Source organism: Cebus imitator, unplaced genomic scaffold (genome assembly GCF_001604975.1).
Source record: "Cebus imitator isolate Cc_AM_T3 unplaced genomic scaffold, Cebus_imitator-1.0 Scaffold240, whole genome shotgun sequence".
Classification (NCBI taxonomy): domain Eukaryota; kingdom Metazoa; phylum Chordata; class Mammalia; order Primates; family Cebidae; genus Cebus; species Cebus imitator.
Window position 1 is genome coordinate 646385 of NW_016107555.1, and position 15263 is coordinate 661647.

At 40.1% G+C, this 15263-nt stretch overlaps 1 protein-coding gene across 18 annotated transcripts in view; it reads left to right on the forward strand.

The window, feature by feature from the left end:
- Window positions 1-15263, forward strand: part of CAMTA1 (calmodulin binding transcription activator 1) — a 963406-nt gene that overhangs the window by 22173 nt on the left and 925970 nt on the right. For 15 of the 18 annotated variants that reach the window (XR_001816413.2, XR_001816412.2, XM_017498373.1 and 12 more), the window contains exon 2: window positions 12891-12960. The exons of the other annotated variants lie outside the window; for them this stretch is intronic. Coding sequence is in view for 13 of the 15 variants with exons in the window: in XM_017498373.1 (XP_017353862.1) it covers window positions 12891-12960 (70 nt within the window). In the remaining 2 variants the exon portion in view is untranslated. The remainder of the gene's footprint in view (window positions 1-12890; window positions 12961-15263) is intronic. 18 annotated transcript variants of the gene reach the window in all.

Sequence of the window (15263 nt, forward strand, 5' to 3'; positions counted from 1 at the left end):
TTTTTTTTTTTTATGTGAAAGCTTGTTGATGCCTTGCATGTTTTAAAAATAATGTGGTATTCTGATTAATACACATTCTGGTTAATAGAGAACTAGCAGATTACATATATGAATAATTATCAAAGAATTAGAATATGTTACAATCAAATTGTGACATTAAAATTCATATAATTGTTATTATTACTGGAGGGATCAGAAGATGTTTTAGGATCTTATGGTCCTGCAGGGGCCATGTGAACATGAGTTATGGTTATACTTTTAAGTCACTTCATTTACTCAACAAATAGCAAAGTGCCTATCTGTGCCAGGCACAAGGAAGGACAGACCCAGTCTCTGTCCTTACGGAGCTAAGGGGGAGACCGACATTAATCAAGATGCCATGTGAAATTACAGCTGGGACTCAATGCTGTGAAAGTGTGTGCAATATGTCATAAAGGGATTTGACTAATCTTTGAGATTGGGGGAGGCTTCTTGAGAGCTCTGGAGGAAAATGGGAATTAATTGTGGGAAGAATTAAGGATAACAGTTCCAGGTAATTCGATGAGTTTGATAGTGAGTTGGGTGGAGATCCGCTGGTTATAGTCTGTTTATCACCTTTAGGAAAGAGTATCTCGAGACTTGGCTCTGGTCTTGACCCTGTCCCTTAAATGCCTTGTGACTGAGTAGGTAATCTTTCTGAGCTTGTTCACATACTGTTTTTTAAATTTCTATAGCCATTTTTCTTTACAGATACTTACATGAAAATGTACAGAAATCTAGGCTTTTGGTTGATTGTTTTTGCATAATTCAAAAATAATTATTTCTTTGTGACCTTCCATAGTTAGCTATTTAGAACTGCAGTAGTGGTAAATTGATTACTTTTCTGAACATCTTTTCTAGACTTTGAAATTAGGAGTCACTTCTGTTTACATATACTTCAGAAGCCTGTAGGGGACAGAGTCTGTAGTGACATAAGTCTATAGGGAAGCAGATATGGATGTAACTGATTCAAGACAGGTCATAATGCTTTAATAAGGCTCTGTAAGGGAAGATGGAAAGACTTCCGGGAGGAGGTAGAATTTGACCTGAAATCATTGACAGGCAAACATGGTAGGTAGAGGAGCAATTCCAAGCAGAGGAAATGGAACACAGGCAGAGAGCCAGATGAGTACAGGGAGTGGGTTGAATTCATGTGCATATGGGTAAGTAAGCCTGGGGAGTAGGTAGGGGTCATGTTGTTAGGAGTCTGAAAAGTCAGACCAAAGAATCTGGATTTAATTCTCTGCTCAGGAGAGGCTTTTAGAATTTTTTTTAGTAAGGAATGAAATCGATTGGATAAAGTCGATTCTCCTGAAAGGTGCTGATAAGGGCCACCTAGTTACCTCTCCACCTTCCTCTCTACAGTCATGTTACATTTTTTAGACTCTGATTGTACCAAGGTCCCACAATGTCTGGTGGTTTTAGGCCTCGCACGTTGCTGTTGCCTTGATTTAGAAGTTGTACCTGACTCCGGAACGCAGGCACACACACTTACCCATGTCTTGTTGACTCTCTATGTCCTCTGTGTTTCAGCTTAAATGAGACTTCCAATAGGAGATGCCTTCTTGACCTTGGTGCTCTTTTCAGATTGGATCGGATGCCCTTCCTGTGTGCACTGTAGCACTACATGGTTTTCATAGGCATGGTACATTTTAGTTTACATCGGAGTTGCTTGTTTACTTCTTTCTCAGTTAGGTATGCATTTCTAGAGGTTAGAGGCTTGAGTACCTAGGCTTAGTAAATGCTCGTTAGCTGAATGAATGAATGAGCAAAGAGTGGACTGGAGTTCGGAAAAAATCACTTCTAGCAAGAGTTGTCTAGCAAGGTGAGGAAAGAGCTAGCATGGCTGAGGAGTGTGTGTGCCACACAGACATATAATTTTGTGAGTGATTGAATGTGGGCCTTGAGGGAAGGTGACTCCTAGGTTTTAAACCACAACTGGGCATTTAGTGAGGCCAGATTGAGATAGGCAAGACAAGGCAGGTATATTTTGGGGAGAATTGCTGCAAAGGTACCGCTCTTTTTAAGACATCATTGGGTAGCTTTAGAATGTGGGTAGCTATACAATGTGACATTGGAGATGTGGGTCAAAGCTTAGGGAGTCATTCATATCACCCTGCGTCTTTTTTCTTCATTGCACTTCGAGAGGACAAGGAAGCCTTGGTGCTGGAGTCCTTAGAGGTCAGCCTCCTGGGCATGGGGCAGGGAGAGAAGGGCTGTGAGGAGGTCTGGAGGCACAGATGCAGCGGCAGCAGCACAGACCCTAGGAGAGTGGAAGCGTCATGGGAGCAGTAGCCTTGTCTTTCTGCTAATTGCTACATCTTGTTGCCCAGACAGTACCTTTTGGTTGAATGAATGAATGAATGAATCAGTTCAAAACAATTAGAAGTCACAGTCCTGAGTGAGATTGCCAGTGGAGCAGAGAAGGGGCCTGAGGGCAGAAATGTGATGGATGCTTACATTTTATTGTCAGCAGAGGGGAGAGAACCAGTAGAGGCTGAGAAAGAATAGTCAGAGAGGTAGTAGAACAAGCAGAATATGAATTCAGGCATGCTGAGAGCGGAGGATTGAGAGGAGGTTGACAGCTGTAATGCTGCAGAGTTGAGTAGACTGAAGACTAAAGAAAGTTATTGGTTTTTGTCAATTTGATAATGAGAGAATAAAGGAGTAGAGATAGGGTAGATGATTATTTCAGAACCCTGGTGGCATATACAGAATATTGGTAGAAATGGTGGTGAACTGATTGAAACAGTCCAAGCTGAGAGAAGAAATCACTGTGGCCTGATGGTCAGTGGGTGTATTAGTTATCTATTGCTGCTGTAACAAATAATCACAAACCCAGTGGCTTTTTTTTTTTTTTTTTTTTTTGAGACGGAGTTTCGCTCTTGTTACCCAGGCTGGAGTGCAATGGCGCGATCTCGGCTCACCGCAACCTCCGCCTCCTGGGTTCAGGCAATTCTCCTGCCTCAGCCTCTTGAGTAGCTGAGATTACAGGCATGCACCACCATGCCCAGCTAATTTTTTGTAGTTTTAGTAGAGACGGGGTTTCATCATGTTGACCAGGATGGTCTCGATCTCTTGACCTCGTGATCCACCCGCCTCGGCCTCCCAAAGTGCTGGGATTACAGGCTTGAGCCACCGCGCCCGGCCAAACCCAGTGGCTTTAAACAGTCCAGGGTGGGATCTCCTGGTTCCCGGTTCCCGTGGGTCAGGCGTTGGGGCAGAGCAGGGCTGAGTCTGCTGCTTTGGGACTGCTGAGCTGCAGTCGAGGTGCTGGCCATTACTGGGCTCACCTTGGAAATCTCTGGTAGGAAAGGATCCACTTCCAGGCTCTCTTGGTCATTTGAAGGCTCTTTTCTTTGGGCTGTTGGGCTGAGGACTCAGCTTCTCACCAGCTGTTGACCTGAGGCTGCCCTTAGTTCCTGCCCCATGGGCCTCTCCAACACAACACCTTGCTTTGTCAGAGCCAGGAGGGACAGTCTCTAGCAAGACAGAAGTGACAGTCTGCCCATTACGTTTTCCATGGTGTGCTGGTTGGAAGGACTGGCTAGGTCCAGCCCACACTCCGGGGGAGGAGGTTACACAAAGATGTTAACATCAAGAGGTGGGGATTGTGGGAGGTCCATCATAAAGTTTGTCCTCCACTGTATGGGGGGATAATGGGATTAGAAGGCATTATAACAGTTCTTCGGATGAGGCTCTGTAGGATGCAGATGGAAGAATGGGAGCTTTCAGAGGTGGAAGTTTTGGAAGTGAAGTTCTAGTTAAAAGTGGGATAGTCATGTGGTGATGCTTCTCAGGAGGCCTTCCGTGCCCTTTGTCTTCATGTGCCTTCTATGTACTCCCTCCTGTTAGACAAATGAACATTCTTTGTTGTAATTGCCACTAATAAACCCATCTGCCTGGCTAAAATAGAAGTATTTACCAGCGAATTCCTGGTCGGTGGAGGTGTCTGCCCTCTTGCCTTATGGTTTTTTTGAGGATCGAATGAGGTAATTCATAAGAAGTGTTTTATAGACTGCAAAGTGATATGCAAACAAAAGGTATTAAACTGTGCTGCCTTTTTCTCTATGTTAAGTAGAACACATGGAATTTAACTTAGATTTTCCTTGATAACCTTGGGTTCATTATGTTGTATGTAGCTTATTAAATTGGGCTTTATTTAATACTGTGATTTGGGTTTTTTTGAGTAGAATTTTCCTTTTATGATAAATGACCCCAAACTACTACACCTTTCAAATCCTTGTGTCCAATTTTTATTGCTTAAAAAAAATCTCTCCTTGCTGTTTCCTGTTACTCTTTTGCTTCTGTGTGTCAGTTTTCAGCTATATTTTTTTTCCCCTCTGATTTGTTGCTTCTGATTTTCTCTGGGCTTGGCAACCTGATAATTAAGCATACTAGAACTGTGAATAGTTTTATAGTAATGAAGTAATGTGGGTCGGAGAACCGCTTCTTACAGTAGAGTACATGAGCTTTTGTGCATGGACTTCGTAAAATTCTTTTTTGGCCTTCAGAGTGTTCTTGGCTTCCTTCCTAGTTCTGGCTCTGGCTGTGTTCGGATTAAGGGAGGTTCCCAGATAGCCGACCTCCATTCCAGGGCTGTGGCTGCTATTTTCTGGGCGTCTGGCTCGTTGCTCTGTTATGAGAAACAGTGCCATTCTCTCCTTTGGTTTTGATGAAGTTTTAGTTCTTTGGGCAGTAGAAAGTAGTGATAGGTGATGGTGGTCTGTGGTTCATGGACCAAAAAATGTTTGAGAGGTATGGAGGATCTTTAGACAGGTCAGGTTAGGCGTATGTGGTGGTAGCATTCTGTTCCACTGCTCTCCTCTCCTTTAGGATGTCTCCCTCCCAGCCAGCCTGCTTGGTGTTCCTCTGTGGGAGCATTTGCTTTCCCTTTCTCTCAGGGCAACTTACTTTTTCCGGCCTAACTTTTGCAGTGTTGCTTTGTGGAGAAGCATTGCTGCATTATTAGGGAGAGAACCGTGTGTTCTTGTAGAAGTCACACTGTAGTGTAGGGAGACCTGGCCGGGTTCTCATTCTGCTCTGTCTCAGCCTGTAGCCTTTGCCCAATGCCTGTACCCATGTCTTGGTGTCTCCATTTCTAGAATAGGCTTAATGTGTGCTTTGTTATCTTTTAGGATCAAAGTAAAATTTTATATATGAAAATGCTTGTTATACATACATAATATTGAATAGAATGCTTAGTTTGTTGGGTTGATTTTGTTGATATTTTACAATGCTGTCTCTGAGGAGTTAAACACAATTAGTATTAGTAACAATAAGTACAACTAAAACAATATTTTAAATTTCATACAGTTTTTTTCTTACTGAATGTATTCTATCAGAATCTATTTGTACAAATATGGACATTTAATAAGTGCTCTTTGGTAATTTTCAGACTGTTGAGTATACTGGCTTCCAAGCCAAATTAAATTTATGAAAATTCGTGATTCATATCTATAAAGAATTTTTTAAAAAATTGTGAAATTGCTTTAAACATGCTTTACATGCATCTCTGTTAATAGAGAATCAATTAATCTCATTTCTTAGGCCGTAAATCAGGCTTGATATATTGTAATATTAGTTCCTATGTCAGCCTCATAGAACTTCAGCTGTTTTGTAGTCTGTTCAAGCTAGTTGTTTGCTTTTGAACTCAATTCTAGGTGTTGAACTCAATTTGAGAGCCTAAAATGGTTTGTGCCCCAATTACCTTAGAGGTTACTGTTTCATTTTTTTATTTAGCCTGCCCCAGGAGTAGGAAGTCGGCTACCTACCAGACTTTTTCCTTTTAACTTGACTGTATAATTTTTGTTTCTATCCCATAGGGGAGTTGTGAGGGTTATTATAGTATAGTAGCACTTAATGGTATATTTTAAACTTCTTGAAAAGTAATATGTGAGCACAAAATATTTTTGTACTGTAGCACATAATTTTTCCCCACACTAACCTTTTGTGGTTCAGAAAAGAATAAAGTTACTTGGGTTTGGGTGCATGTTGAATTGCTCGTCTCATAAAATTGTTAACCTGATTTTAGGGAGTGTCTCCAAAGCATGTCTTTTGACAGACCTTGTGCTGTTTTTTATTTATTACCCTTGTGTTCTAGCCCCCAATTTTAGTTTGATTTTCTTGGTATCTGTGAAAACAGTTGAGTATTTTCCCATTCTTCTTAGGTTTTTTTTTTTTTTAAAGCAGGTTTAAAATAGCTTTTGTCATATTGCTTGATTTCTTGAATGAATAGAGGGATATGATTGCTTTCTTTAAAAATATGTGCAACATTGATGGACTGAGAGTCATATCTACAGTTTTTTCTTTACAAAATTTTTTTTTTAGAGATGGTGTCCTTCTCTATTGTCCAGGCTGGAGTGCAGTGGCACAGTCACAGCTTACTGCAGCCTTGAACTCCTGGGCTCAAACAATCCTCCCTCAGCCTCCTGAGTAGTTGGGGCTACAGGTTCGAGCCACTGCTTGTTCAGTCTTTTGCTTTTGTTTCAGTGGCACAGTACCAAGGCACAGCAAACCAAAGTGACCAAGAGGATGAGTGACCAAGGCAACTCGGTAACCTTATAGGAAGAGATGTGCTTGAAAAAGAAGGCTTTTTGTAAACGACACCACCATGACCAGGACAAGAGATACGACCATTCTTTTTCCTTTCCATAAACTTTGGGAAGGTTATTAATTTATGAATTCTACAAGTAATTTTAGCTTGTGTTATGTACCAGACGTTGTAATAAGTATTACCGGAGTTACTGGGAAGAACAAGCGAGACATCCTTTCAAGAATGCATTTGATAAAATCTCATTTCAAGTATGTTAGGAAAATATTTATTGGAGAAGGAAAACTCATAGATTGGTTTTAGATCCTGAATGGCCTTAGGGATTGAAAATGGAGTTGTAGGTTAGCAGAAGACATTTCTGAAAGGAGTGACTGTTTTGTAAAAAAAGCAGTTGACAGAAGATACTGTGGCAGAGACAGCTAGCTGATCCCTTTCTCCTCCTCTTCCTGGGCATTTTCCAGTCCCCCTTGCAATCATGACCAAATTCTAGCCAGTGGGGTGAGAGCAACGTAGTATGCCACTTCCAGACGTGGCCCCTAAAACTTTTGGGGCATGAGTATCATGCCCTTTCCTTATCTGGCTTGATGCAGAGGGCCTAATGACCCAGAAAGTCTTCTGCCACGGGTGGATGGAGCACAGGCAGCAGAGCCACTGCTTGGAGAACAGTCTGCCCATCAGGAACACCTGTTTTGGATTTTACCTGGGCAAGAAGTGAATATTTATGGCGTTTGAGACATTATACAGTTACCCTCCCTAACTGTCTAGGCACAGTGTCTAGGATGCTAAGCAAAACTAGTGAGCATAGTAAAGGTACTAAGAGTTTTGGGCTTGGCTTGAATTCTGTGGAGACCTAAATATTATTTGTCTTTATTTCAAAGACTAGTAAAGACAGTTTTCATTATGCTGTGTCTCTGTTCCAAAGCCTGTAATCACTTCTTACTATATAGCATCTTGTTTCATTAATCCATCTTCCAAAAACTCTAATGTATGTATATATTATACATATATAATGAAGTGCCCATGTGTGACGTCCTGATCTAGGTTCTCTGAATGGAGACAAAATGAATAAAACATAGTCCATGGCTTCAGAGAGTTTCTGCTTGATACCCAGGTAGTTAGTGAATTTCCATACTGCTATCATCTGTCCCTTGTTTTAACCTTTTAAGTCATATATTATTTCTTCATTGCCTTTTTTTTTTATTGCATTTTAGGTTTTGGGGTACATGTGAAGAACATGCAAGGTTGTTGCCTAGGTACACACATGGCAGTGTGATTTGCTGCCCTCTTCCCCATCACCTATATCTGGCATTTCTTCCCATGCTATCTCTCCCCTTTTCATTACCTTTTTAAAAAGTATTGTTTCAATTAGATAGTGTTCTTTTGAAAACAGAGCATATGTATTATAGAGCTCTGCATCTCTCCTCTTGGGTATTTCTATATATATATTTTTTTGAGACAGGGTGTTACTCTGTCGCCTAGGCTGTAGTGCAGTATGCTCTCATGGCTCACTGCAACCTCAATCTCCCAGGTTCAAGCGATCCTCCTGCCTCAGCCTTCCTTGTAGTTGGGACTATGGGCACACAGCACCACACCTGGCTAATATTTTAATATTTTGTAGAGACAGCCTCACCATGTTGCCCAGGCTGGTCTTGAACTCCTGGGCTTAAGCAGTCCTCTCGCCTTGGCCTCCCAAAGTGTTGGGATTACAGGTGTGAGCCACCATGCCCAGCCTTCTTGGGCACTTCTAGCAGAAATGGGCCCTATGCTTGAGTAACCATCCCCAGAGTTTCTTTTAATTATCTTCATGGATGTTCTGGTATAGTTTTGTATTATAGTATGTACTAACAGATGAAAGTAGTTTTTTAGTCTTCTAGGAATTAGTGGAATTAATGCGATTGAGGAATGTTAGGACGGTAAAGATCTTTTATAGATCTTTTGTCTAATTCCTCGTCTTTTAGGCTGAACACCTAGTTTCACATACTCAAGGTGTGGCCGTTAATTGCAGTATGGGCATCACCTGGGGGCGGAATCGCAGGCCTCCCTCAGACCTGTGAATCAGAACCTGCATTAAAAGAAGATCCTAAGATCACCCGCATGCACAAAGTTTGGAGAAGTTCTACTCAAGATCGACTACCCATTTGACTCTTGAGAAAACTGGGAAAGTCAGAGAGTTGCCCAGAGTCACACAACTGTTTATTTCAGTGGTTCCCAACTTCGGATACATCTTGGGATTACTTGGGGACCTTTAAAAAAATACTGGGGCTTGGGTCCCATCTCCAGACATTCTGACTTAATTGCTCTGGGTGTCAGAGTTTTGGAGATCTCACTAGATAGCTAGCTAAGGCTGAGGACCATTGATTGGTTAATGATGGAATACAGGTTTCTTGATGCTCTAATCAAGTATTCCCTTCACTCCACCAGGGCTATACATTCAGAAACAATGAAAAATATCCTACCAAGTTTTTACAGTAATGCACCACTCCATTTCATTTCCTTTATAGCATTTACCCCTATTGGAGAGTATCCCATTTACCATCTGCTTTCCCTCCACTGGAATGTACCTCCAGGAGGACAGGACCTTTGTCTGTCCTGTTCATTGCTGTGTCCCAGCTCCTAAACAGTGTCTGGCACATGTTAGGTGCTCCTTTAATAGTTGTAGAACAAATGGAAGGAGCTACCATAAAGAAGGATGTGTTCTGTGAGAGGAAAACACAGGCCACTCCAAAGGCCCCACCGGTACTGCCTAACCCTGTGGGCTAGAGGCTTCCTGAAGTGTGAGGGGTCTGAGTTGAAGAGTCAGCAGGGGGGCACTTGAAGACGTTTCTCAGGAAGGACTCGAACCCAGATCTTTCTGACTTGAAGGCTTGTGCTTTTCCATTCCACTGTTATCCTGTGGACAGAGTGGCTCACTGATTTGCTCAGACTTCTCAGCAGTAGTGGTGGCCTGGGACACCACCACCGTGGCTCTGCAGGTGCTTAAGACCAGCATGCCTTCCTCTGTGGCATAGCCACCCCAGCATTGCAAACAGGCACTTAGAGGGAGATCAGAACACTGTGAAAGCTCCTGGCCCAGTATCTGGCACAGGGCATCTAATACAAGGTAGCCATTTCTTATGTAAGTTTTTTTGTGCTCTGGCTTACTTGTTTTGAGAACCTATGGTTTTCCAAGATAGAATGACTTGATTTCAGTTTTGACTTAACGTTTCTTTCCTAGTGAACTGTAGAGACTTTATTATGCAGTGCTGTGGAGAAAGCGTGATTGGTTTTTGTCTGTGATATTTCTGTGAAATATGTTATTTTAGTGCCCTATTCTTCCTGTTATTTCATATATTCTGTCACTGATTTACTTATTGTCAGACTTTGAAGTTGGATATAAAAATCCTTTTTTATGAAGCTTCTCATTAGTGTGTCCCACTGAACCTAAGTGACCATTGTTAAGATATCTCAAATGGTAATCATATCATCAGTGTTTGATAACAGGAAGCCAGGAAGTGTTAAGCCTTGAATGTAAGACATTATTTTTAATGGCATAAAATTTCAAATTTTAATTCAGAAACTAAATTAAAATGAGATGTTGTATTCATGCGATTAGTGGGCTGTTGCTGGCGACTCTTGCAAATGTTACAAGAAGTCAGTGTGCTGCTGACATCTCCCCTTTTGGAAATCTTCCCATCAGCCACTTTTCCTAATGTACGATAATTCTGTGCTCACAGTCATAGGTAGAAAGTAATGTTTAATTTTCCAAAGGATACATGAAATCTGAGCCTTGTCTAGTTTATAGGTGAATCCTTGGACATGGCTATTACCACAGATGATATCATAGTAAACTACTTTTTTTGTTTTTGTATCAGGGTCTCACTCTGTCACCCAAGCTACAGTCAGTGGCACTGTCATGGCTCACCTCTGGCTCAAATTCCTGGGCTCAAGTGATCCTCCCACCACTGTCTCCCAAGTAGCTGGGAATTGGTTAAATCAAACAGGAGAGAGAAACAGTCCTAGAACAAGAATTTTATAGAAATAGAAAAGAAAGAATTAAGGAGCTCATGGTTATCCTGGTAGCTAGGAGTCACATTATAGTGAAGGACTTTATATGGACGCTGAAAATTGACTTCTGAAGCACTTGATCATGGACATAAGGGAGAGGAAAATTAAAAATTTGTGGAAGTCAACATTAGTCAGATTTCAACACTTTTGGCATAAAAAACTCAGGTGTGGTGGCTCATGCCTGTAATCCTAGCATTTTGGAAGGCCAAGGCCAGTGAATCATTGGAGGTCAGGAATTCGAGACCAGCCTAGCCAATATGGTGAAACCCCATCTCTACTAAAAATACAAAACTTAGCCAGGCGTGGTGGCGGGCGCCTGTAGTTCCAGCTACTTGGGAGGCTGAGGCAGGAGAATTGCTTGAACCTGGGAGGCGGAGGTTGCAGTGAGCCAAGATTGTGCCACTATACTCCAGCCTGGGCAACAGAGTGAGACTCTGTCTCAAAACAAAAACAGAAACACCAACAACAGATAAATAACTCAGGCAATCCTGTTTGTTCTTAGAAAACATTAACATGGTTAAAGATCATCCTCATTAACTGTGGTAACAATAGTGTTTGTATTTGGATGGTGCTTTTGAACTAAAAGGGCTTGGGTATGTGTTATCTAACCCCCCTTCCTGCCTGAGAGATAGGAGAGAGAAGTATCCACTCCCTCTTTTTGGATGAGATAATATAGAGAGGTTGAATTACTTTCCCAAGGATGGCTAGTAAGTGGTAGAACTGAACTCTTTACATTTTATTTTATTTTAGTTAATTTTTTGGGACAGGGTTTCACTCTGTCATCCAGGCTGGAGTGCAGTGGCATGATCATGGCTCACTGCAGCCTCGAATTCCCGGGTTCCAGCAATCTTTCTACCTTAGCCCTCCAGGTATCTGGGACCACAGGTGTGTGCCACCATGCCCAGCTTATTTTTGTGTTTTTGGTAGAGATGAGGTTTTACCATGTTACCTAGGCTGGTCTTTAACTCCTAAGCTCAAGTAATCCACCCGCCTTGGCTGCCTAAAGTGCTGGGGTTACAGACATGAGCCATTGAATTATTTATTATTATTATTTTTAAAGATGTGGCCTTGCTCTGTTGCCCAGGCTGGAGTGTAGTGGTGTTATCATGGTTCACTGCAGCCTCAAAACTCCTAGGCTCAGGTGATCTTCCTACCACAGCCTCCTGAGTAGCTGAGACTATAGGCACAAGCCACCATGCCTGGTAGATTTTTAAATATAAAATGTTGAGGGTGGTTGTTGAACTTGTAACCTATCTTTGGTTTTCTAAGTGTATAAATATGTGGTTTATAATGTAGGATGAATAATCTAAAATTTTATTTAATACTGCAACTAAACAAAAAAGATATTTTTAGGACTGAAAATAATTGGCTATCAAGATTTAAACCATTTCCTCTTCTTTTTTTTTTTTTTTAAGTTACTTCTGTGTAGGTTTTTATGTGAAATCTTTAATTTTATCTGAGTGAAGCAGCCAGAGAGAGACCTTGTTTCTTTCTTGTTGACTTCCCCTTGACTGACTTCACATGCTATAATACTAGTTGGCACTCTTCACGTTTTTTTGGATGAGATGGGTGTTGGGTTTGTTGTTGGGAAATGGTTAATAATATTGTTGGTGTTGACTGAGCTTCAAAATGAATGTGACATTGGTTCTTCTTGGCAAAAATTTATTCTATGTACAGCACACTTACTTCCCATTAAAAAAATTACACAATTAATGCATGTTCACCAGCATAGACCTTTTCTCACACATGTATCTTAAATTTTGAAACAGCCTTAAGTTTGCAGTGCAAAGAATGTTTTCCCCCTGAGCCGTTTGAGGATAAGTTGCTGATGTGATGTTCTGTCACCCTCGAATACTCGATCATGTATTTCCTACAAACAAGAACATTCTCCTCAATAACCATAAGATAGCAATCAGAAGCAGGAAGTTGACACTGAAACATGCCTACTCCCCAGTTCTTCAGTCCTGTTCCTGTTTTGCCAGTTGATCCAGCAATGGCCTCTGTAGAAAAATATCTAATCAGAACCTTGGATCATAACGGATTGTATCTTCAGTCTCTTAATACAGAACAGTTCTTAGTCTTTTTTGGCTTTCATGACCTTGACATTCTTGAGGATTGCAGGCCAGTCATTTTGTGGAATGTTCCTCAATTTCGATTTGTCTGATGTTTCCTCATGATTAGATTCAGGTTTTGCATCTTGGCAGGAATATCACAGAAGAGCCAGATTATATCTTTTTGAAAGATTAGTTTTACATTTTATTTTCTGTTTCCTTAGAGCGTTTCCCAAAGTGTATTCTGCGGAACTAGCACCTACTGTGTTCTCAACACCGTGCCACCTATAGAAGGTAGGATTTGAAAAAGCTTTTGACTTACAGGAAGGGGTGGGCTTGACAGTGAGAGTAATTATCATCTAGTGCAGTGGAAACAGCCTTCAGCCCAGACTCAGAAGACCTGGGTTCTGCACTTAACTGCTGTGTGATCTTAGATGAGTTACTTAATCCTTCTGGGGTAGCAAAAAGAATTCTGTCTTCATAAAGTTTCTGTGGGGATTAAAAAAGGCAAAAGATTTAATCACACAGAGAAGTGAAAGCACTTTGCAAATGTTTGATACTAATACAACAGTTCTATAATTCTGGTGTCCAATACCAGGTGACTTAGAGTAGGAGCAGTGTGGTATTGTGGGAAAAGCCACAGGCCATGTTTGAATCCCAGTTGATCCACTCAGTAGCTGTGATCTTGGGCAAATTAATCTGAGCCTCACGTTCCTCCTCTGTAAAATGGGGGTAATTAAGCCCTTGTGTTTTATTGTGAGGATTAAATGAAAGAGTGCAATGTAAGATCCTTTCTGGGTGCCTGATACACAGTAGAGTCCCACAGATGTTTACTCCCTGATAAATAATGGAAAATAGATTTACTTCATCATGTGTACCTCCAGTTGGAATTGAATGAAGTAGAGCAGGAGAGAATGCCCCCAAACCCAACTTGAAGTGATGAATTGCAGGACTTCTGTGCCCCCACTTTATCTGTCCCCTCTTACATATTTTTAGATTGAAAATGTAAATGTAGATTAATAGTGAGAAGTTTATTGAACCTGAGTTAGGAGTTGACTTAAACTTGGACCCGAGATTTGGTAATTTGATCTATAGGAAAAAGGTAAATCTGGGCTGCCTAAAAATAGAAACGGTAAGATTTGATGATCACACAACTCTAAGAACAGGAAGGGGATTGTTAAATAGCGAAACTAATTATATTTTTCTACTTAAAAAGCTGTTAGTTTCTGTTTTTTAACCTTTTAAAAATCTTTTGGAGAATTACTACTGGGCTTAATGCACTTTGGAGACTTTGGAAAAGAATAATGCAAAAGAAAAATGCAAACTCAGATCAATGTTTGGCACATAGTGCTTAATTAATATTTATTTGGATATATGGTGATTTGAAGGTCTTAGATTAGTAATGGCAGTATTTGCTGCTGTGAGCATTATGCTGACTTGAATATAACAATATGTGTTTATGTTTTCCTCAGTCAGTTCCTATCCTACTAATTAAATCTAAGCACATAATAATTAGAGCTAAACAGAGAATTGTAGAGCTTCCTTTTGATTTTACTACTCATGTTGTTGATCAAAGATATTCCCAATAAGATTTAGCAGTTTGATACACTGTTACACCGAACTGTTTGAACAGTTTGGTCTAGAGTTTGAAAGATAATTGTAATCAACTTGATTGAGTAACAGTGTTCGTCATTATTCATAGAACCAAAATTATTTAATTTTTATTAATTATGAATCAAAGTAAGATGAATGTATCATTTCTAGGTTAGTTCGTATAGTTAGAATTTACCTTGGCAGAAGTCACAGAATTTTCAAAGGAAAAGGTCAGATACATTTCTTTGGATTTAAGTAAAGGATTTGGCAATATGAATCTTAGTTTTTTGAAACAAAACATGAAAACAATAATTCTGCTTTTTGTCTAAATGAATGAGCATTTTTGTGCATTTTGGGAAGTTTTAGTTATAGTATAACTTGTAGGTTGACAAAAAGGATGGTTCATTCTCTAGAATTACAGCTGTCAGCCAAGCAAATCATCTGTCAATTTCAAGAGCCTCACTAGTTATTTTTTTTATTGTGAAGTTGGTTGGAAAATTATTTCGTAAAGTCTAATATCATGTATATTTTGTTAGATAATGATAATGAAATGTTTTACTGTCATTTGGTTGACACTCCCACTTTTCAGTGTCAAAGTTTAAGTATTTGTATTGAGTACTGAATGATGCAGTTGAAACCAGCGTACGCCTTAATTTTATTGTTCACTCAAGATACTATTATTAGGATTTAAAAACTGGCACATGTGTTTAGTTATTTTATCCTTTTCGTTATCCTAAACACATTAAAAAGCAAGTTTTAGTTGAAAAACACATTTTTATATAGTAGAGCCATGTGAACAGTTCTTTTCCAGTATAAAATCAGTTTCTCTTTATCCCACTTCACCTGTAGAAACACTGAAATTTAAAAATATGAGTTTTAACATTTTGCCTATTTGAAATTCTACTAACTCTTTTCTCAATATTAAACTTGCAATCCTTATAATGTAATAGGAAAATTGACCCATTGTTACGTTTCTTAAAAACATCCAATTTATATTCAATGTG